We start from the raw sequence: 23,067 nt of genomic DNA, 5'->3' as shown, positions 1-23,067 counted from the left end.
ATAAACACTATCCTATAGCTCTCTCTCAAAATAGTGAATACACTACTAAGAGCATCCATAGTAGATGTGCCAAATGCCAAATATTTGGCACACCAAACACCAAACACCAAAAAACCCTTTTATGAGATGTTCCAAATCTCATAATTTTTACCACATGTGAACAATACCGTTTTATTTTGAAATGGTATGGACAAGAATGTTAAAAAAAAAAAAGTATTTTATTCATTTTTCTCTCATCTTTTTTGACTTTCTCTCTTCTCTCTCTTTTTTGGTGTTTGGTGGGAGGGGTTAATATATTATTTTAATGTGTAGTAAATATCATTTTAATGTATAGAATTGAATAATAAAACATCTGATAAATAAGATGTTGTAAAATAATAAAATAATAAAGTAGCATTTTAAAGTATCAAAATGACATTTTTTATAAAATATCTGCTGTGGATGCTCTAAAACTAGTAACCAGTAGTACTAGACAAAAAAAAAAAAGAAAAAAAAAAGGGAAAGATAAGAAAGAAAAGGAAAATAAAAGCGGGAGCGTAGTCATTATGCTAAACGCAAGGGAAAACGTGGGGAACAAGTGTGTGTTATTATGCTAGAAAATAAAAGGCGAGAAGCAACCAAAGTGTACCAAACTGAAACCCATTTGTCATGTTTCAGATTCTCTCTCTTTCTCTCTCTTCACTCTTTAATTAACACACAGATTCCTCTCACAAGTCACAAGCAATTAAGCAAAGCAGAGAAAGAAAGAAAAGAAAGCAAGAAAGAAAGAAAGGTAGGTAGGTTCTTCACTGCAGAGCTGGTAGTACTAATACCGTTAGGGAAATCCAAATTGATTTTGATTTTGATTTTGAATTTTGATTTCCAAAAGCAAAGCAAAGCAAAGATGGACGATGAAGTTGTTCAACGAGTTTTCCAAGAAGGAGGTCGCGATTACTTTCAACAACAGCCTTCGACTTCGTCTTCGTCTTCCTCTTCAATCCTCCAATCCCTCCCTCTCCACGTGGTACGCTACGCACCGAACTTTGTTTTGATTTTTTTTGCTTCTGCTTTTGTTTTTCTTGTGCAATCGTGTTTTCTTATTTGCAAAGTTAATTTTGCTATTCAAATTTCTCGTATATATATGTGTTTGTTGTGTGAAAAGAAAGAAGGATTTCTTAATTATGACTAAATTTCTGACATAATTATTTCATTCACAACATGCATTATTTATAGGACTGAAGTTCTTAGATTATTTAAAATTTTTTTTTTTTTTTTAAATAATCCAAACCTTACAAGTTAACCAATTAAAAAAAAAAACTCCTCTGAAATCATCCCTTGCAATGATTATCTGTATCTCATGCATAAGACATGCAATATCGCTTGTGTGAGACTCACGTATTGTGAGGGATGCTGCATTTATCGGATGCATTCACCATGCCTTGTGCTCAAGGGATACTTTAGGAAATTGTCGCTTTAATTCTTCACCTTTGTTTTTGTTAGGTCAATACCCTTTAATTAGGAAAAAGTTTCATAAGAATTAATGCATAAACCCTTGTATTGCCTCTCATTGAGCTCGGCAGGAGTAAGTTTATTGATAGCCTTATTTGTTGGTAGGAAAAAAGACAGTTAAGAGATAGAGGTGAAGGCTTCTTCTCTTCGGGTGGAAGTAGTTGATGTTGATATTGGAACTTGGTTTGTGAGTTTTGAGGCTTGAACTTCGACTCAAATGCTTTCCTTAAGGTTGATAGCATTAGCAACCTAGTTGATGTGAAGGCGACATCTTTCCAGAGCGACTCAATAAAATTTCATATTGCCTTTGATATTCATGAATAGTTATTGTTTGTTTAATCTAAGTATGATCACCAAAGAAATCTTCATATTACATAGGTCCATACATATGATGTAGACCATCCGTAAGATGATTACATGTAATAGGTTGTTTTTCCTTCAATGATTGATATTTTAGTTGAGCTTCACCTTCCTAGTGGTAAGTGGCCGATAGCAATTGATTCTCCATTGAAGTTTGTTGGGATTTGAAAAATTGCTTAAATTGACAAATCTAGCTTGTTGAATCTTCACTGCCATTAAAATAGGAAGTCTAGCTTAGCAAGCTTAGGTGCAACTGGGGGGAACTTTAGCCCTCTATCCTCCCCAGCATTGTGAGTTCCACACCTGGACCTATTTCGATTGGTAGGGCTCTCAACTTACTCATAGACAAGACTTACCATAAGCTGGTCAAAGTGGGAGTTTAGAGATGAGAACATCTCTTGCACTTCCTTCAACAATCTCTCTTGCTCTGACTTTAAAGCACCAAGTTCAACCTTAAGGTGATTAATGCATTGCTTCTCCATCTATAATTCTAATGCCAAGTTGGTTTGTTCAGCTTGGTTTGTACACTCACCTCTTCCTCTCCCTTGTCTACATATCTTGGTTGGAATTGGTGCTTAACCGGAACCTAACTACAACCGACCACCCTGTCACTCTATCTTGGAAATATCTGCACATAACTGTTTATGTGTATTCATGTAGGGTTAGTGGGTAGTCTTGTGCTTGATGCTTCTTTGCATATTAATGTTCCCATTTTTCTGCATTTAAAATTCATTTATATCGGTGTAGAAAATAATATTGTCATTTTTCAAGGAGTGTAGCTAATTGTGGTTTGTGGGAAGGGTATTTGGAATCACCCATCTGTGTGTATGTGTTTGTTTATGTTGTGGTTATAGTTGTGGTGCTTGGCCACTTGTGTTCTTGATGCTGCTTTGTGTCTGAATCTTCCGTTTTGATGTCCATAAGTTGGGGCTGTATGGTGCAGAGAAGAGGTAGTATCAAGATAATTCACATATTAGAAATTAGGATACCTTTGTAGAATATATATATATATATATATAATGCCGTGGTTTTGTCTTCATATTGATAATTTGCTCTATTATTTTTTAATGGGCCTGGCTGATAGCTTTTATTAACAAGCAGTATTTGATGAGTATGTTTACACACCACATACGTAGAAATGTGTTGAATATGCATTCTCAATGATTGCCTTGGTAATTTTCCACATCTTAAAAAAAAATGATTTTGTTACTTTGCAGTTTAATTTCTTGTGTTGCTGTCTGTAGTGTAAATGGAATTGTTTTCAAACTAAGTTATATTATGCAATCAGCATGCGTTTTTAATACTTACCTTCATTGTTTTTTGATAATATAAACTTACATTCATTGTCTACCACTACCATCATGATTGCTATGATGCTCTGCAAGATTTTATTGAGAAGCCTTCTCATAACTGGTGTTGAAATGTTGCAGTCTTTCGATCATGGATATTACTTGTTAGTAAAATCTATCCAAGAACTACGAGAGAAAAAAGATGGTCTTGTTACAGTTGGCATTGGTGGTCCAAGCGGTTCTGGTAAAACAAGGTATACATGCTGTGTAATGCTTTAATATTTTATTCCCCTGCAGGTTTATGTAGAGTGAAAGCATTTTCTGTTTGTTTTATTGAATGGTTCTAATTTCTAATGTAAATCTAATGGTCCCTGAAGCTTAGCAGAAAAGGTGGCATCTGTCATTGGTTGTACAGTTGTATCCATGGAGAACTATCGTGACGGATTTGATGAAGGGAATGATCTAGATTCAATAGATTTTAATACACTAGTCCAAAATCTTGAGGTTTGCATATGCTTCTCAATTCTGTATTATGGGCTTCTATTTTTAATTATAAGATTGGATTGAATATTGTTTTTAGATTGTTTTGAATGAATATGTAAGGTTGGAATTAGCCAAAGTCTTTGAGTTGTATTTTTTATTTTTTAAAATAATTAACAAAGAATTTTAATAAGAAAAGGAAAGCTCTAAATGAGGAGCTTCCTAACGATTACAACCAAAGACAAATGATCCATAAAATCAACTAATGAAGTAGGAAAACGCAAGAAAAAGGCCTAAAGATCAACCATAAATCTCTCCACACCTTCAAAAGTGTGACAATTATGTTCCGTCCAATGTATCCAGATAACACAATGAGAAGTCACACACCAAACATTGCTACTATTATGCCTCCCACACAACCTTTTCCAACAAAACAAAACATCAATCACCTTAGACGGCATCACCCAATGCACCCCAAATTTATAAAAATGAAGAAGAAGATGATGACGCAGAAGATGATCTGCTATTTCCATGTCATCCTTATGCTTGCAACACCAATCAACCAATACTATATTCCTCTTTATAAGTTTGTCTATTGTCAAAATTCTATTCAATGTTGCTGCCCACACAAAAAAAAAAAAAAAAAACCTTTTTTTTTGGGGGGGGGGAGGGGGGGTTCTTAGTTACTTCCAAACTCATTTAAAAAAGGTTGTATCCAGTACTTAAGACTTTGTGGGGTTTGCTAAAAGTGGTTGGCAGGTAACCCTACACCCAATTTATGGTGAAGTTGATTCCCAAACTCAAACCTGCAACACTTCGCTTACGTAGAGGGCACTTGTCATTGCACAAAGGTTTTGCCTCTACCATCACCTCTCAAGTAATCATAATATGATCAAACACTAAACACTCTTTTGCTATTTATTCTCCACCTCATATGATCATCCCCTCCAGGAAAAGAATTGTGAGAGTATAATAAGTCCCTTAGGTAATCTTCGCAATCCAATCCCAATCTTGAAAGCTGTGAGTAAATTTTAAAGTCCAAAAATGAGGACCACCGTCCCTTGTATAGCATGGCATGGAAAGCACTAATGCATCCTTATTTACAACAATAAAAAATAAGTCCAAACACATTTCCTTAAGGGATGAAAGAGGAGAACTTTTCCCAACCCCCTCTAATTTCCTTTCATAGGCTACACTGTATGGCCTACGAATAACTGAAGTAGTCCATCCATGGTGGGTCTTTTTGAATAATAGGAAAAACTTTATTGAGAGCACCCCAAACCACCTTCTTACACCTTCGAACAGAGTTCCCTTTCCAGCAATACAAATCCTCCCCAGCACTTCCAAGGCATAACCCACTGCACCACAAATAAGCATAAAATCAAGGACCAGAGCTTACTCACATACTCGCAGTGAAGGAGCAAATGATCAACCGTCTCCCCTGCCTTCTTACGCATATTACACCATTCGACCACACATACCCTTTGACTGCAAAGATAATCAATTGTCAAGATCCTACCCAAGGCTGCTGTACAAGTAAAGAAAGCAACCTTAAGAGGAACCTTAACACTCCATCTGCTCTTCCAAGGAAAAGACATCATCCATGGTGATAACCTTTGCCCTATTCTTATGGGGAAGGAAGCAGAATTTTATTGACCCAACAGAAAAGGGGGAAAAAAAGAAGAAGCAAAAATTAAATATATTTTTCAAGTGGACTTTGGGATGATTTGTCATGGTAAAGCATAATTTGATCATGTATCGACCAACATGTACTCTGAGTATTGCTAATGCAGTGAATATTGCATCTAACTTTGTGTAAGGTTGGTCCTGTTTCTATGCATTGAGAAATAGTCTTCTTTGTTGATATTAGGATTTGACAAAAGGCAAAGATACTATGATCCCAGTTTTTGATTATCAACAAAAGAGACGTATTGGTTCAAAAGCAATAAAGAGTGCTTCATCTGGGGTGGTAAGCATGTATAGTAGCAGTTAATATGATTGACTACATTTGCTTTTGGGCTCATTAATCAAATTACATTTTTTTTCTAGCTTATAGTTGATGGCACGTATGCTCTGCATGCAAAATTGCGTTCTTTGCTAGATATTCGGGTTGCAGTGGTAATATTTTTTACTATGAGTAGTTATACTTTTTTTTTTTTTTTGGGTGAGGCTTTCTAATCAGTTGTTAGTGAAAAGAGTGATATGTTCTTGTATATATATTTTTGGCTTGCCAGGTTGGTGGTGTTCATTTTAGCCTTCTTTCCAAAGTTCGGTATGATATTGGAGATTCTTGTTCGTTGGATTACCTTATTGACAGCATTTTCCCATTGTTTAGAAAGCACATTGAGCCTGACCTTCATCATGCACAGGTTGGTGTTTGTATATTTTTTTCATCTGTGAGTTTTTACTGCTAATTCTCCCCTTGTTGTATCTATTTTGCAGATTAGAATTAACAACAGCTTCGTCTCATCATTTAGAGAGGCAATCTACAAGTTGAAATGCAGAAGTGAGGTCCGTATATATTTCATATGTTGTCATTAGTTAATATTTGGCCTTTCTGTATAAATATAAATTAATGCTATTCTTTCAGTTAGATGATTGGGGTATTCAATACATTCTTCAAAAGTTCCTCTGTGTGCAATTTATTATCAGTTTCATTGTACCATAAACATTGAAATCAAACTGTTGATTCTCAATCTTAGTGAATGACAGCACACCTAGTTTTGTTTTTTGGATAGCTACAGAGGTTTGAGACAAGAAGACCAACTTTCTCCTTTTAGTTTTTTTTAGTAATGGGAAGTTTTAGTGGAATGTTATCTTGAGCAGTTGAAGGTGGGCTTATAGCAGGGTTTCATCATTCATGTTGGGGGAGGTCATGTGAAGATATGGAGATTTCTCATTTATTGCTCTTTGATGACACCATCCTACGTTGCTACTTTTTTTTCCTCGATCTTTTGTGCTCTAATTTCCAGTCAGGTATAGTGGAGGATATGATGCATTAGAGGTTATTATGATCAGGTAAATTTGATGTTTCTTTTTATTATGAATCAATCATTTAAGGGGGAAGAGAATACAAGGTTTCTTTGGAAGAGTATATGGAGGGCAACTTCTATGAAAGGTAGCAGTTCTTGGTTAGACAGTAGCATGGGGGAAAGTTTTGGCAGTGGTTAATCTTTGTAAAAAGAGATAATTTTAATAGATTGGTCTTGGCACTTCGTTTGTACACCCCTGCTCCCCCTTTCTCTCTTTTTTGGCACCTTTTGAATAAAATACACTTACTTTATATATAAACAAAAAGGATTGTTGTTGGACATGCAAGGAAAGCTGAGAAACAGTAGATAACCTTTTTTTTTGTACATATCTTTTAGGCTACTTCATCTTTTTCATATGAAGCAGTATTCTATTTTAGAAACACTCTCTCTTGCTTATATAAAAAAGCAGTAGATCACATCTTTTACTTCACTGTTTGAGGGTGATGGGCTTCAGTAACTTGTCTTCTCTCTTTTTGGAGTAAACTTGGTAATGCCAAAGTCAATTATGGATAGTTCACTGGTGGGAAGGAAGATTTGGTTATTTTGAGAATGGTAAAATATGGATATCCATTCCGCTGTCATACGTGGATAATTGGGAAAGGAAGGGAATAGTCGAACTTTTGAGTGTGCTCAACTTATATTGACATCATTTAAATTGTTGTTCCTGAGAGTTTTGTATGATAGGATGTCTATATCAGATGGTGTTCATTCCATTTCTTTTGTAGAGTTGAACTTTTAATTATAATTTTTTAGGAGTTGCTCTAATATACTTCTTGTGTATTAGAGTACTCTCCTCTTTCTAATAAATGATCATTTGCCTATATAAAAAATCAAACACTAAGGAAGAACACAAGAAAGTTGCTTCTATTGTGTGTTAAGGAATACATACATGAAAGAAGGCATGAATGTATTATTTGCACGATACACTTCTTGCATGCAATGCCCTGATTTATAACTTTGCCAGGTTTATGTCTTGGTTTATCTACTTTCCATCCATCTCATAGTAATGTATTTTGCGTGGTGGTTGATCAAAAACTTATGTGACCATAAGGTTTACGTGATAAATTTTATATTCCTACAATGATATGCTAGGATCACTCTGTTGTGCATCATCCCCCTCTCTTTTCATGCTTAATTAGGCTTCTCAAAATTATCTACCTTAGTTTTCCTTTTAATCTCCTGCCTCCTATTAATAACCCATTTATTCTATAGGTAAATTTTTTAGTTTAAGGTAAGGTAATATTTATTAGCCACATTATTTCACTTCAATTAATATTTTGTGACAGTTGCTAGTTGGAGACTCTGCTTATGTGTTTCAAGGAAATGAACCACAAACGGACAAGTGAGTATGTCAATGGACTGTTATTTCTAGCTCTAGCCATTTCCTATCGTAATATTAATCTCAAAATCAGTTTCTTTTCTTTTCGTCTTTTAGAGCTTTTCTTGCAACTGAGAGTGCTAAAAACTTTATTTTGCTTTCAGTTTTATTGAGATGTACCTTAGGCCCCCTTCAGCAAGTGAGGAAGCACGGATAAATGATTGGATTAAGGTGCGACAATCTGGTATTAGATATTATCTATCACTTGGCGACCAAAGGATTGTTGACAAAATTTATATCATCAGGCCTAAAGCTGAATTTGAGGTACAGAAATATCTTCCCTTTGTTGGGATCTGGTATCAATATCTTAGTAAAAATCAGGTCACTCTCCATTGTAAGAATAATTATCAGGCTTTTGTTCCTCTTTTACCAGTACTCTGTTTTGCATGTGTTTATCTACCTGCTTGAGGAATGAATCAAATATTTGAATTTCAAGATCAATGCGAACAGTAAAAGGACATTTGCTAGTGGATGTAGCACAATGTTCTGCATCAACAATATTTAAAAAAATAATAATAATAATAATAAGGAATATTCCTTTTTAGATATGAATGTAAATACATAAAGGTCAACAACCGTATATGTAAGCTTCATGGTTGAAAAGTTAAATTAGTTTTTCATTTTCTCTACAAAAAAAGAAAAAGATAAAAGGAAGAGAATAAATAATATATATTTTCCTGCTCTATCAGCTATTATATGAATAACATCAAATCCTAATCCTTAAAATCATTTTGTACCATCTTTGAAGTTTAAGAAACTCATAGAATACAAACTCTGTTGCTAATGTGAGAGTGAGACTACTGTTGCATGATATGTAACTCATTATAGTATTATGAAGTGTCACTATGCTGTTGTGCTGTGGTCCGTTAAGGTACATTACTGCTTGGAAATTGGTGCCTACATCCTTGTTTTGGAGCATTAGGTTGGAAGGGAATAAATGGGTTTTTGTGAGGATTGGAGAGCTCAAATTGGTTTCCTTAAGGCATTATGCTCCTGGCTATAAATTAGTCCTTCCTAAGGGAGTTCTCATTGATGCCTAGAATTTTAGACTTTGATGGGAATTCCGTCTTTTCTTTTTTCATGTTTTTTATTCTTTGATGTTGTTCCCTTTTGTTTCTCCCTTTAGGGGCGTGCATCCAACTTACCAACCCAACCCAACACCTTGGAGGTGTTGGGTTGGATTGAAATTTTATTTTGAGTTGGGTTGGGTTGGGTTTGGGTTAATAGTTTTTTCAACCCATTTAACCCAACTTGACCCACCATACATATAAGTTTAATTTATTACCTTTATTTTAATTTTTTTTAGTTTCCTTTATGTGGTATTTTAAGAATTAATTTTGATGAATTTGGAAATTTTTACAAATTTTGTGTTGTTTGTTTGCCACGTGCTTTTTTGTTTAGCTTTTAGCTTATTTTGATTATGTACAACTTTTTAAAACCTCTTTTTTAAATTACAAGTATAATTTAGCTCCCTTTCAACAAAAAGCAATTAGCAAAAAGCCAAATAGCCGATGCCAAATGAACACATGAATTGTAATAATTTATTAAAAAAATAATTAAATAATTAAATTCCTATTTTTTATCTAGCATGAAACATGAAAGCACAACCCACCAACCCAACCTCACTGATGTGGTTTGGGTTGAGTTGGTCTCTACATGTGATGGGTTGTGTTGAAATTTCTCAACTTGACAAACTTGGGCAGGTTGAAAAAATCCCTCCAACCCAATCCATGCACGCCCCAACTCCCTTTTTACTTGGGTTGTTCTCCCTTTACTTATATCTTTAAGCTGTTATACACTAATCTTAATGGTTTTTACACTATTGTGATTTGTGACAACGTTAGACATGAATCAACCTTAGAATGAGGAGTCATGGGTTCTTTGATATCTTTAAGCTGTTGTCATAACTAAGGAAACTGTTTAAACCTCAGTTCTTAATTATTGCATCATTTGTGAATATTATCATGACTGTGGATTATAGTTCGTTGCTTAATAATTGTAGATGGTTTCTCTGAGCTGCTTTCTCCTCTTCAATGCTGGAACAGGTTGGCAGGATGACTCTAGGTGGGTTGTTGGCTTTGGGGTACACTGTGGTGGTCAGTTATAAAAGGGCATCTACGTCAGTCAATAATGACAATGTGTCACTGTCACTTGAAAACATTGATACTCTTGGCGAGACTTTCATGGTGCTGAGGGGCATGGATAGGAAAGTATGAACTTTTTCTTTATATGGAGTTATCCTGCCATTTATTTCTTTATCTCTATTAACACCCCCCCCCCCCCCAGCAACACACACACCCAAAAAAAAAGAGGAAAAGAAAAGAAAAGGGTTTTATAGCATCATCATCTCATGCATATGCTTTGTTGTATATTGACAGTAATGTATTAAGAGATTTGGTAATTTTTTTCTGTCTTAAAATTTATTTTGTCAAATTCTTGGAATCTGTTATGCGGAAAAGAGAGAAGTTTTGTAAAACACTTCGGGTTCTGTTTTGTGGGAAGGCTGTTCTTTTTGTTTTTGGGGGGAGGCATGAAAGCTATGCAGAAATGCATCTCGTAGTGTATTTCAAATTAATTTTTGAAAAGGGTAAATTTCTTAGGCGCCTGGGTACTTCGGGTTAAAAACACAGCATCTTCAAGTTTGATTGAGAATTATACAGACAGACTTCTTGAAATAGACCAATTGATTATTGGGGTTCATGCCCTTTGTAAATACAGAAGGAAAAGTCAAAAGAAAAAAAGATGTGGCATGGTTACCCCTTTTTATTTTATTTTAAAGACGACAGTTGCCATGAGCCTCGACTCAAATGGCACTTGCTCCTCTCACAAGTGTGAGTGGAGCATGAGGTCATCATGTAACTTACCAATCAAAACAAAAAGGTGAACAGTTGAATCTTTTGTCTTCATTCTTGTTCTCTCTGTCACTATTTAAATCCAATGATAGGTTAGGATTTTCAGAATACTCTTTTTTCTCTGTGACTCAAAGAGAAGTTCTATGGTTTTATTTAAGTGGTTCTAAGATGAGTTATTTTTCTTCTTTGTCAGTAAGCTAAAAGCTTCTTTTTCCCCCCACAAAATTTAGGTCCCCAATACTTGTATGCACACTCTTCTTTCTCTAATTGTGAAATTCCTGATGAAATTGGGACATATAAAAGTTAAAGGTTCTTGATCTATAGAGGCAATTTTATAACTGGGATGTTGTTTTTTCTTGTCTCTTTTGGCTCCCCCGGCCCCTGGGGGGTGTTAAGGAATTTGTAGGTTCTTACTCTTGATTTTTATAGGATAGAATCAGAATGGACATTGGAAAAATGTGGTTAATTCTATAATGTCACGTGGCTGCTTTCCAATAGTGTTATTCACAGTCATGGGCCCCTAGTACATTTTTGGTTCTGCTATCTGCATGGTATTTTGTTTATTGTACGGTGGTATTTGTATGCATGTTGCATGGCATTTGTGAATTCTGAAGATGTTATTTCTATTGTACAAATTTTTTTACAGTTTGCTTGGTTTTCTTCTTTTGCAGACGGTTGGAGAGAAAGCATTGGGAATGGGTATCAATGGACCTTGGATCACTAAATCATATTTGGAATTGATTCTTGAGAGAAAAGGTTGGGAGCTGGACTCTTGTTTTTTATTTTTTGTTTTTTGCCTGTGTTTGTAGTGATGGTTCACATCTTCTATCCTTTAGTTTTTTAATGGTCCATGTGAAGTGTCATTTAGGCGAAAGGGCTACACAATAAGAGGTAGTCCTCCCACATCCCTTAAAATCCATGGAGATTGGATTCAATTCTAGCTCTTGTGGTATTGATGCCAGGAGAGTTTCCTAGCTAAGCTTGCTGGCATCTTTATCCTCATCCTTTTTTCTTTTGATTTTTCAGATTCTTTATTTCTGATGTGCCCTAAGAGCTTTGTGTTTTTGGATTAAATCTTGTGTACTTGGGCTGAACCCCTTTTGGCATCTTTTCAGTTTGATATGTTATCTTATTTATCAATAGAAAAAAGAAAAAAAAGCATGTGTTGTTTGTGTTCTTCTTTTCTTTTATTTTTTTCATGGTCTGGTTTATGTCATTGTTATTATTGTTTCCAAAAGCTAACTTCACTTGCAGGTGTACCTCGCCTTAATTCACCACCACCTTTGCTTAATACATCTCCAACTAGTAATCAAGAGCGGGTGGTTGTTACACCAAGGCCAATTCGTGTTACTACAAACATTGTCACTCCCCTTGAAGATATAGCTCAGCCATGGACTCGATCACCAACTAAATCTAAAATGGAACCTGTACTAGCGACATGGCATTTCATCTCGTCAAATCCTCTCCACACTAATAGCTCAGTTGTAGGTAAGTGTACTTGGCTTAGGGAATGTCTTCATTCATTTCTTAATATGTCTGTTTCAGTGATTTTTTCCTGGGTTTGCTGTTATTAAATGTTATGTTATAGACTTCTCTCATGAAGCAACCACAGATCCTGCCTCTTTCAGGGATACCATAAAGCTTGCTCCAATGCCTGATTCATGTGACTTGGATAGAGGATTGCTTCTCTCCGTTCAAGCAATACAGGTATGGATTATTTTATAACTTGATAGAATTTTGTTGTGGTGACTCCTATGTCTCCTCATCTAAGAAGCTTATCAGTATATTAAGCTGGATCCAAACTTTACACTTGTGTTTGAAAATCTTTTCAGGCTTTGTTGGAGAATAAAGGTCTCCCGGTTATAGTTGGAATTGGTAATTCTGGCTTTATTGATATTCTCTCTCTTTCTCCTTGTGTTTTACTTTGTGCTTGTCAGCTATAACACCCTTTCAAAAGTAGCTTGGTTGGCAGTTTAAATGTGGTTAGTAGAAGTGTGTGAACTGACCTGCTTAATTGCTCAGTTGAGTTTCTGTTAAAAAATAAGTCTCTAACCAGAAAATAAGTCCATGAATAACATAGGTTCAATGATGAATAATAACTAGAGGGTCTGTGGAACCAGTTATAATATTATGAGCCAATTTGTTTGACTGGTAATACCTCTTCTAGTCGTGTTTACTTTAATTAGTTTGAGATTGAATGGACATGCCAGTACATGGGTCCACTCATTTTTATTTTCCATGCTTTGGAGCGCTTGCTTTGGGGTAGAGCCTAGATGAAACTTCAATATATACAATGACAATGGCCAAGTAAATTACTTAAACATCTGTGTAAGTTTTCCTGGATGTGTTGTTCCATTTTTTTCCCCAGTACTTGCAGGGAAGATGACTGGAAGGCTAGGTCAGTTGTTAATGTACAGTTAAGAGCATATATGATCCTTAGGAGATTTTATTGATTAATGTGATATCCCATGCCCTAGGAAATTAATAAGCAATCATATTCTTATTCATTCAACAAAGGAAGTGATAATTCAGCGGAATTTACTCTCTTTACACAGCTCATGTGTTTGGGTAGATCCCCTTTAATTTTTTAATGAAATTATTTACTTATCCAAAAAATAAGTGATAAATCAGATGAATGTTATTTTTTGTGTATTTTCTTACAATGGGAGATGACACTAAGACTGGAGAGGGCAAAGAGAATGTTAAGATTGAAACTAAAGTGGGTATCAAAAATATTTTGAGCCCTGATATCTTAATGAGGTGTACTTAGGAAGTGTTTTGCAAATTTTGATTTTTTTGATTATTTATTTTTATGTTTATTTACTTTGGGAAGGGTTGCAAGATCAAACAAGGTAACAGGAAAATGAAGCCTTGTTTTCCTTTATATGAATAGCAGTTTTTGTATTTAAATATGCAAGTATTCTGTGTGCATCTGTATAACTCATCTTGAAGAGTGTGGTTCTTTGGTGTCTCAAATTACTTAAGCTCTAAGATGGTTTCTTACTATGTTTCTGCTGTTGTCACTATGTTGCAGGGGGCCCAAGTGGTTCTGGAAAGACTAGTTTGGCTCATAAAATGGCAAATATTGTTGGTTGTGAAGTAGTTTCCCTTGAAAGCTATTATAAATCTGAACAAGTAAAGGATTTTAAGTATGATGACTTCAGCTCTCTTGATCTATCTTTGCTTTCAAAGGTAAGGCGTCGATCATATTCATCAATCTGTTTAAACTAGGGCTTAGTGAGATTCCAAGTCCATTAAGCTTACTTGAGATATGATATGTTAAAACATCATATGAAGCAGCTGGTTTATATGGTCAAGTTTGTGACTCTGTCAAACTACTTATCTGTTTTTGTCCCTAATTTATCACCAAGAAATAGTAATGCAAGAGTTTTTCTTATTTCTGGTTCATGAAATTGGATTGTGCTTTCTTCTCAGCCTGTCATGCCAAGATTTCATTATGTACTCCAAAATGTTCAGTATTTTTTTATTTATAGGCAACAAAAAAATTTTATTAAGAAAAAAATAGCCAACCTGAGTACATTGAGGATGTACTGTGGGGGCAAAAATTAAGAACCAAAATTACAATGATCAAGTAAAATAGGAAGGGAAAAACAAGAAAAATGCGACAGAGCCACACTCCAAGCAAGAAGAGTATGTAAGAAAAAAGACTTAATCTCTAGCAAGGACCGCTCACATCCCTCAAAGCATCTAGCATTTGTTTCACTCCAAATACACCACATCAAGTAATGCGGCACAAGTCTCCAAAAACCCATATTGCGATGTTGCCTGAATTTACCTTGCCAAGACTCAAAAAAATCAATACCAAATGCGGCATAACCCAATGAAGTCCAAACAAACAAAACACCAAAGACCACAGCTCAAAAGTTATGGGGCAATAAAGTAGAAGATGATCTACCGACTCCCCACACTTTTTACACACACCTCTTACACATGTAACACCAATCAAGAACAATAATACGCCTTTTGCAAATGTTATCAGTTGTAAGAATCTTACCTAACAAAGCTGACCATGAAAAGAAAGCCACCCTTGGACGGACCTTCGATTGCCACACCAACCTCCAAGGGAAAGAAAGAGTAGGAGGGTAGAAAGAAGGATAGAAACCTCTAATCTCAAAACCTCTACTCCTTGCTGGCTTCTAACAAACCTTATTAGGGCTAACCCCCCGCACTTTCGAAGAATAAACAATGTCCATAAACCAATCAAAAGAATGTTCCTCCCAATCTTGCGGTGAACGACGAAAATAAAAATTCCAATGAATCTTCCCACCAGACTAACACATATCCTCCAGCACTGATGAGTCTTCAGTTCTACTAAGGCAGTAAAGATTTGGAAAAACCTCTTTGAGGGTACAATCCCCACACCACACATGCTTCCAAAACTTCACTCTAGTACTATCACCTACATCATATGTAGGAATTTAGAGAAGTTCAGCCAGCCACTTCTAATAAACCTCTAGAGGCTAACCCCATACGCACTTGTCACCTTTTTCATGTGCCAACCACCCAAACATTCCCATATTTCGCCTCTATAACCCTTTTTCCTTCTTTTTAAGATGTCATTTGTTTTTCAAGAAAATTTACATGTTGTTGAGTAGGGAAGCAAGGATAAAGTTGATTTTTTTTTTTTTGGGGGGGGGGGGGGGGGGGGGGGGTTCACTTAGAAGACTGTATCCTTGTGTAGAAAACCACAGGTCCATTAGTTGGGGCTTATCGTGGCCTCTTATGTGCTTATGCTTTTAAAAAGTTGAAGCTGCAAGGTCACAGGCTTTTTGCCACTCTTGTGAAGTGGCTTGGGTCTTTTATGCAGCTTTTGAGAACTGGCTTCGGGGTTGCTTCTCAAAGCAGCTTTAGGTTCTCGTATTAATGTAATTTTTGAAGTTCTAAGTTGCCCTTAGCCCATTTGAAAAATCAGGACAATTCCTATTTATAAACCCTTAGATCTTCTCATTTCTCCCATTTTCTTTACAGTTTGAAATTTCCCTTAGCCCGTGCTGCACGTTTTTAAATCATCAGCTTTAAAAATGCTACAACAAGAAACTTTTAAGAAGCCACAACTCTTCTTAACCCCCCCTTCCCTTCCATCAGCATCTATCCATGATGTTGTGGCCCTAAGGTTTTACCTGCTTTGCTTTCACATGTGCCTGTTGCTGCATTCTTTATGCCATATGCCTACTGTCCAGTGATTTTTTTTTTTGACAATGCCTCCCCCCTCTTTTGAATTGTCAACATACAACTCTCCATCCCATTCTGCTAGGAGAGGAAGTGCCATTTTATCTAGAGCTCATTAGCGATATGATTTTTGTGTGTTTCTAATGCTCAAATGGCTTATCTGGAGTAAAATATAATTTTAAAAGATTTTGGAAAGAATAATGGCAACATACTTGAATATCAATTAATTTATGTTCTGGTGCCTGCCAGAAATTTCTCTCATGGTTGTGTTAGCATTCTTATGGTTCACTGGCAGAATATTGGTGACATAAGAAATGGTCGAAGAACAAAAGTACCCATATTTGACTTGGAGACTGGTGCTCGGAGTGGCTTCAAGGAACTTGAAGTTTCCGAAGATTGTGGAGTGGTATGTTATCAAACTCATTGTAGATTGTTCACGGTAGTGGTATCTTAATGTTACTCTGTGTGTGTGTTTGTTAGTGCAGTTCATTCTGTGAGTTGGCATGAATATCATAAGGGATTCAGTTTATCAGGAGCTTAAGGCTGCCTGTATAAGCTACCTTATCTGACTTGAAGGTTTATGTTCATCAGATATAGATAAGAACTTTTATTTTTATTTTAAACTACTAATGCATAAAGATAGAGATGACAAGAAAGGAAGGGTGCAAGTTTCTCTTCAAAGCCTTTTGACATTAAAAGAAGAGAGAATAGAAACTGACTGTATTGGAGCACCGAATGGTCTTCCTTGCTTCTTGATCATGAAAGATACAAACAAATATAAAGAGGAAGCAGAGAACAGCAGAAAGACTGAAAGAAAAGGCAAGCAAGAGATAGTAATAAGAGTGCAGAAGTAAATAGGGAAGGCCATTTCAGGGGCAAGTAGTTTCCGTTTTGGAATCAACATTACCATATTAACGCCCACCCCACATGATTCAAAACGTAAAATATGATTTTTTTTCTTATTCACTTGTGGTCCCATATCAGATAGCTTTCAAGGATTTGTGAATTTTGTGGTTTCTCCTTTTCAATATAGTTGCTTCCAATTTTCCTGTGCTTCTGATTAATTGTGTCCATGTTAGTATATGAAGTAGCCATCTGAGGGTGTGAAGAAGGCATAAAATGTCCTTGAGGAAGATGGTTTTGCTTTGTACTTTTCTAGCCATAATATTGCTGGTCAAACAATTTTTCTGCAGGAGAATCATTGTCTAATACGTGTCACAGTTTTCAGTTTTGATCTAGATATTTGATATTGCTTAAATTGAAATCCTTAAGTAGAAGTTTAAAAATTATGGAGTTATGCTAGTTTATCTTGTTTTGATTTCTCTTTCAACAAGAAAATCTTATTTGTTTAATTTGAACAGATCATTTTTGAAGGGGTTTACGCATTGCATCCTGATATCCGAAAATCGCTTGACTTTTGGATTGCTGTTGTAAGGATGACTCACCACTCCATCTTTGAGGCTTTGTTTGCCATGTATTCTTAATCTGTTTTCTCATCGTCTAAAGTATTTTGATGTGCAAACTAGCTAACTCCTCTTTTTGCAAAAACAGGTTGGAGGTGTTCATTCACATTTGATTTCTCGAGTTCAAAGGGATAAAAGTAGAGTGGGGTGTTTTATGTCGCAAAATGAGATCATGATGACGGTGTTTCCCATGTTCCAGCAGTACATTGAACCACATCTTGTTCATGCACATGTTAGTAGATTTGGAACCATCTGCTAAAGCTTTTTTATTCTAGTCTGGTGTTGTAAGTATAAGGAGTATATTAATTTTAGCTTTTCTTTTGAGTCTGATTTGTTTTATATTTCAAGCTTCTTAACAATAATTCCACTGATTCTATTTGGAAGAACTTATTTGTAATATATAAGATATTGACAAGGGTCACATATTTTACCTCGAAAAATTGTAGTGCAGATTGCCCAAAGTAGTCACATATTTTACCTCGAAAAATTGTAGTGCAGATTGCCCAAATTTTCTTTGTGGGGAAACAAATTTTTACTGGTCTTTGGGGGAAATAAAATCATGTTAGCTCTGGACCAATCTTTGACAGTAACACACTTCACTTTGTAGTGCTAATTTGTGAGTTTTGATAGCTGAATTTGCTGCTACACCATGTTGCAGCTCAAAATTCGAAATGACTTTGATCCTGTGCTTTCCCCTGAGAGCTCATTGTTTGTATTGAAGAGTAATAAACAAGTAAGTGTTTGTTTTTGTATTGTTTTTGGGTGGCTTGACCTTAGTATTGTTTGCCCCTGACAGGCTTCTGTTGTTTCCAATCAACAACAGGTGGCTTATCAAGATATTTTGAAGATTCTTGATTCAGAAAAGTTCTGCAGTTCTGTTCAGAATTTTATTGACATATATTTGAGGATTCCTGGAATTCCCACTAATGGGCAGTTGACAGAGAGCGACTGCATAAGGGTCAGAATATGTGAGGGCAGATTTGCATTGCTTATTCGGGAGGTTTGTAGTGAGATAAATTTATTATTTTTACCATAATGTTAGATTTACTTCCTTTGAAATTATTGTGAATGTACAGCTCTTATTTTCTTGTGAATTACATTTGTTAGCCTATAAGAGAAGGGAACTTCATCATTCAACCTAAAGTAGATTTTGACATCAGCATTAGTACAGTTGCTGGTCTTCTTAACCTTGGGTAAGCCACATATATAAGTTTGCGCAGTCTTGTCATCTTCTACTAATTATTGTGACAAAAATCATCATATGTGGGTACACTCAATTCACTAATGGGATTAATTAATTCTTCTATGATGCACTAGAAGTTTTAAAATTTATACCCTTGGACAATTTACCTAATCCTATGATAACAAAAGGGTTCTATGCATTTTTTAGTTCTTTGTACTGTGGATGATGTTATTAGTTTTTTGGCATTTTGAAGGTAATAGCATAAATTAGTAGGGATGGATAATTGCACTTATTGATCCTTACAGTTCATTTGGATGCACTGTTGAGTGGTGGAAAGGAATGAAAGGGAGTGGTGGAATTGATAGTTCTCTTGTTTGGAGTTTAAAATTTGGGCTTGGAGGGCTGGTTCCATTCTGATCCCGTATAAATATTCCACTCAAAAGTGGGTGAAGCATTTTACTCCCCTCATTCATTAAGGAAAAATTACATTTTTAGCCATATTTCTTTAAAACATAAATAAAATATAAGGACGTAATAGCAATATACATTTCTTTCATTTCCATTCCTTTTTAAAAAAAAAAAAAAAAATTCCCAGACTCTACCAAAAAGAAAAATCTCATTTGTTCTATTCAATTCCTATTTTATAAATTCCTAAACACGCTACCATAAAGAAAAACCTCATTTCTTTCTATTCCACATTCCTTTTCTTAATAAATTCCCAACATGGTCATAGTAACCTAGGCATATGAGGATGGGTTGAGAGGTGTGTAAAGACTTGTTAAGCCAAGAGAGAAGTAAAATATAATTTTCTAGTGCATCAAGAGTGAAGATTAGCTATAGAGAAGGATTAGGTAATTAAAGGTGTCCTGACAACCCCCCTCTCCCAACCCCAAAAAAAAGGGTGAAAGATCTACTTCTATTGAGAGCTTAGGTTTAAGACACTCTTGATTAGATGAAAAGACCATCATCACAGAAATTAGGGTGTCTGAAGCTACAATTGCTTCAACATTTGAAATATCGATCAGCTTTAAGATCATGTGGTGTTCACTATTCTGTTGGGGTTTGGAAATGTATGGGAAATGACTCTGTACCCCAGTTGATGAAGTCATCGGTCTGAAAACTACAAACCTGTCTTTGTTTTTAACTGCAGTATGTGTTAAATATATACTTCATGACACAATTTTTCTGATGAGTTTTTACTATTTTTAATTCTTGTTCATGCCTTGTAGCTGATAGATTCATATATTTGTGTGCGTGGGTGTGTTTGTGTGTTTATGTGTTTCTTATGGCTGTTATACATTTGTATTTGAAACATAATGTTACCTGTTGTGATGTCAGGTATCAAGCTGTAGCTTATATAGAAGCATCTGCATATATATACCAAGACGGAAAGGTCAGATTAAATTCTAGGAGGTTACTTTGTGCTGAAATACATGTTCTTGGGTGAAGTTTGCCTGTGTTGAAACAATAAGCTGTTTTTTTTTTTTTTCCAAACACTTTTGTCTGCTTATTTCACCACTGGGATTTCACTCATTCCAATTTTTCTTTTTCAATTTGATTCCCTTAATTTCTTATAATTCTAAAACATTGTTCATGCAGCTTAATTATATATCATAAGGGAAAAAATATGCAATTTCCATGCAGTTTGTGATTTCTGGATAGTTATTAATCTGTGGTACATTGAAATTGTGTGATAGCAATATAACTCCGAGTTTATTCTTACTTATTTCCAGTGCATTACTGAATTTTTTTGGTTATTTAAATGTGATGTGTGCATTTGTTATGGTGTGTCCTGGGCTATATGCACACTGTTACTGCTAACTACTAAGGAAAGTTTAATGATATTCTTAGTTGAAAATAGACCTTGCAGAAGCTGACAAATAGAGCTTTAAACACCAAAGGCCATGGTCTGGAGTAGCCTGATAGATCCCTTAACCTTCTGTCTCTGCCTTGCTTAGTGCTCATGTAATTCATTGTTTGCATTCTATTTTCATTTGGAAACTTGATTTATCGGTTAGGAAATGTTTTGTTTGTTTATTCTTTTAAACACAATGGAGATTTTCCTATTGAAGGAAAATATTTTCTACGTGGGTAATTGTTTACTTGATGGTATGGGCAAGGGGAGAAATTTTCAATTGACTTCTATATTCTATTATGAATTTAGCAATGGTCTACTCTCTCTTTTTTTTCTTAAACAAAAAAAAAAAAAAACTATGGTCTACTCTTGTTTTAAACCAAACTAAATTCAGCCTATTAGCAATGGTCCTTCTGTTCCCAGTATGACCCTGCAAAATGGCATCTAATTTGGTTATATATTTGATTCCTTGTTTAGATCTATCCAGTATGCAGGAATATAGGGTTATTCTTTCTGTTTTCTGAACTTAAAGCAAATGTTGACCTAAATTACCTAATTTACCGATCTTAATTATAAAGGACATCCTTGTTTAGCATTTGATGGATGGTATGATGTAATCTAAATGATTCATAGCTCCTGCTCTTGATGAACTGATAATGGTAAAGCATGATTTTTTCTGATAATAATACTAATAATATTGTCCCTGATTCATTGTTGATATACCAAAAGTTTTTGTTAGTCATTCGTTATCTCATGCCTTTTTCTTTTATTGATTTACCATTAAAGTTTTACGCTGTTTTTTATGTTGGCCTTAAAATCTATCTAATTTCCTTCTAGATCCTAATTGAGGTTGATCATCTACAAGATGCCCCTAGTCCTTACCTACAAATCAAGGGTGTTAATAAAGAGGCCGTGGCAGCTGCTGGTTCAATGCTTAAACTAGATGGCTCATATACTACTAAGGTTTTTCCTATATTATTTTCATACAAGTATAATGATTGAGTGCTTGCATAGCCACCAGCCTGCCAAATATATTAATAATCACCAGAAACCACTTGTTTGTCTATGCTGACTGAATTAATTGATTGTACTTGTAGAGTTATCTTCAAATAATTTTGGAAGGATTACCAGCAATGGAAAGAAGTTCCACTGGAATTTACCCTCAACAAGCCGCTAGGCTGCAGGAACTTGTGGAATTTATTCAATCTCAGGTATTTCACTGCTGACTAAATGGCGATGAGAGCCAATTACCTTTGAAATCTAAATAAAAGATAATAATCTTGGTTGAATTTAGGACCCCATCAGATACTTTTTACATAGCTTTCGTCTGTACTGTAATCCTGAGATGTACATATCTCCAAAAATATGGGAATTAGTGAAACCCCCAACCTGCACTGAGCCCCCCAATGCCTCATCCCTTTCCTAAATCTTAAAAAAAAAAAAGAATAGATTTCATTGTCTGGAAGAACAAATATTGTACTTGTTGCATTTCTAGTCATTAGTTGAAATGACATTGTGGAACCAACAGGGCAGTAGTTCAGCTTCAGAATCCTCACCTTGTAGGGAGGTAAATCCAATGGAAGGGATTCTTGAAGAGATGCAGATGAGGATTAAAAGGCTTGAGCGGTGGCACACCATCAATACAGTTAAGTCCAATATCTTTTGGGAAATTGTCTTACTTTTAAACCACCTGAATTATTCTTATTTGGACATCCAATCTTAATATATATTGCTGCAGGTGCTTTGGACATTCTTGATGTCTGCTCTTGTTGGTTATTCACTCTACCAAAGGAAGCGTCAGTGACTCAGTAATCTTGTTGGTTATTAACTTGCAAATGGTCTGTGCGGTCTCCAAACAGCCTTAGTCCCCCTTCCATTGATGCCAATTAATTTTTTGAAATTGTGAGTCTTAAAGAATCTTCCCAACTAGTCTAGGATCAATTTAAATCAATATAAACTTGAATTTTACATTTACGAGCGTATTGTTTAGTTTCTCCCTTCGTGGGAGTAAATCTAATTACAGGAAATGAGAAAAACAGATAAGGAATATAAGAGTACATAGTTGTTTTGTTCTTTGCTCCTCTTAATTTCGCATGCTTTAACTAAAACTGGATGGTTCATTTGTTCAAATGCAAGAAGTATTTGTTTGCTAATAATGACTGATTAATAATACTCTTTAGTTCACCCATTGTAACCGTTGAAAACTATCATGCCCTTTATCTTTGTCATTACGTCAGAAGGCAGACAGTATTGTGTAATGAAAAAATGACCAAATCTGTTGGACGGGTTGAATGAAGGGATTTGTCATGTGACTTTGCAAAGGGATTTCTAAGTTAATAATAACAACAAAACTTTTAACAACAAAACTATTGCTAATGCTTGGAATGAGGGAAAATTAATACATTGAGAGCAATTCTCCCTTCTCTCACGAGTTATTTTACTATGAATTTTGAGTAATAGATTTTTCTATGAATTTAATGAATTTTGAGTAATAGAT

At 35.3% G+C, this 23,067-nt stretch overlaps 1 protein-coding gene across 7 annotated transcripts; it reads left to right on the top strand.

Annotated features, from left to right (window-relative positions):
- The first annotated feature begins 565 nt into the window (after positions 1-565).
- On the top strand, positions 566-22,643 carry LOC115972952 (inorganic pyrophosphatase TTM2). 7 transcript variants are annotated; one of them, XM_031093426.1, is made up of 27 exons: positions 567-772; positions 874-1,003; positions 3,279-3,391; positions 3,515-3,641; positions 5,488-5,586; positions 5,667-5,735; positions 5,852-5,986; positions 6,060-6,128; positions 7,936-7,991; positions 8,132-8,291; positions 10,073-10,237; positions 11,551-11,635; positions 12,134-12,367; positions 12,468-12,586; positions 12,712-12,754; positions 13,914-14,071; positions 16,365-16,475; positions 17,431-17,499; positions 17,621-17,764; positions 18,191-18,265; positions 18,356-18,532; positions 18,640-18,725; positions 20,054-20,108; positions 21,408-21,533; positions 21,668-21,781; positions 22,099-22,215; positions 22,309-22,643. In XM_031093426.1, the coding sequence occupies exons 2-27, from the start codon at positions 884-886 to the stop codon at positions 22,372-22,374; spliced, it is 2,892 nt and encodes a 963-aa protein (XP_030949286.1). In that variant the 5' UTR covers positions 567-772; positions 874-883; the 3' UTR covers positions 22,375-22,643. The 7 variants fall into 7 exon arrangements, with proteins under 7 accessions (XP_030949179.1, XP_030949286.1, XP_030949392.1 ...); XM_031093532.1 differs by having other exon boundaries at positions 869-1,003; positions 3,523-3,641; XM_031093261.1 differs by having other exon boundaries at positions 869-1,003; positions 12,492-12,586.
- Positions 22,644-23,067: the final 424 nt, after the last annotated feature.

Source organism: Quercus lobata, chromosome 1 (assembly GCF_001633185.2).
Source record: "Quercus lobata isolate SW786 chromosome 1, ValleyOak3.0 Primary Assembly, whole genome shotgun sequence".
NCBI lineage: Eukaryota > Viridiplantae > Streptophyta > Magnoliopsida > Fagales > Fagaceae > Quercus > Quercus lobata.
This window is presented reverse-complemented; position numbering and strand designations above follow the sequence as displayed.

Excerpts from the sequence above, each read along its gene's own strand:
- LOC115972952 (XM_031093196.1), top strand. The coding sequence starts at position 590 with ATGCTAGAAAATAAAAGGCGAGAAGCAACCAAAGTGTACCAAACTGAA. Across the intron at positions 16,476-17,430 it reads TTTCCGAAGATTGTGGAGTG|ATCATTTTTGAAGGGGTTTA; the intron begins GTATGTTATCAA and ends TAATTTGAACAG. Across the intron at positions 18,726-20,053 it reads GCTGGTCTTCTTAACCTTGG|GTATCAAGCTGTAGCTTATA; the intron begins GTAAGCCACATA and ends TTGTGATGTCAG.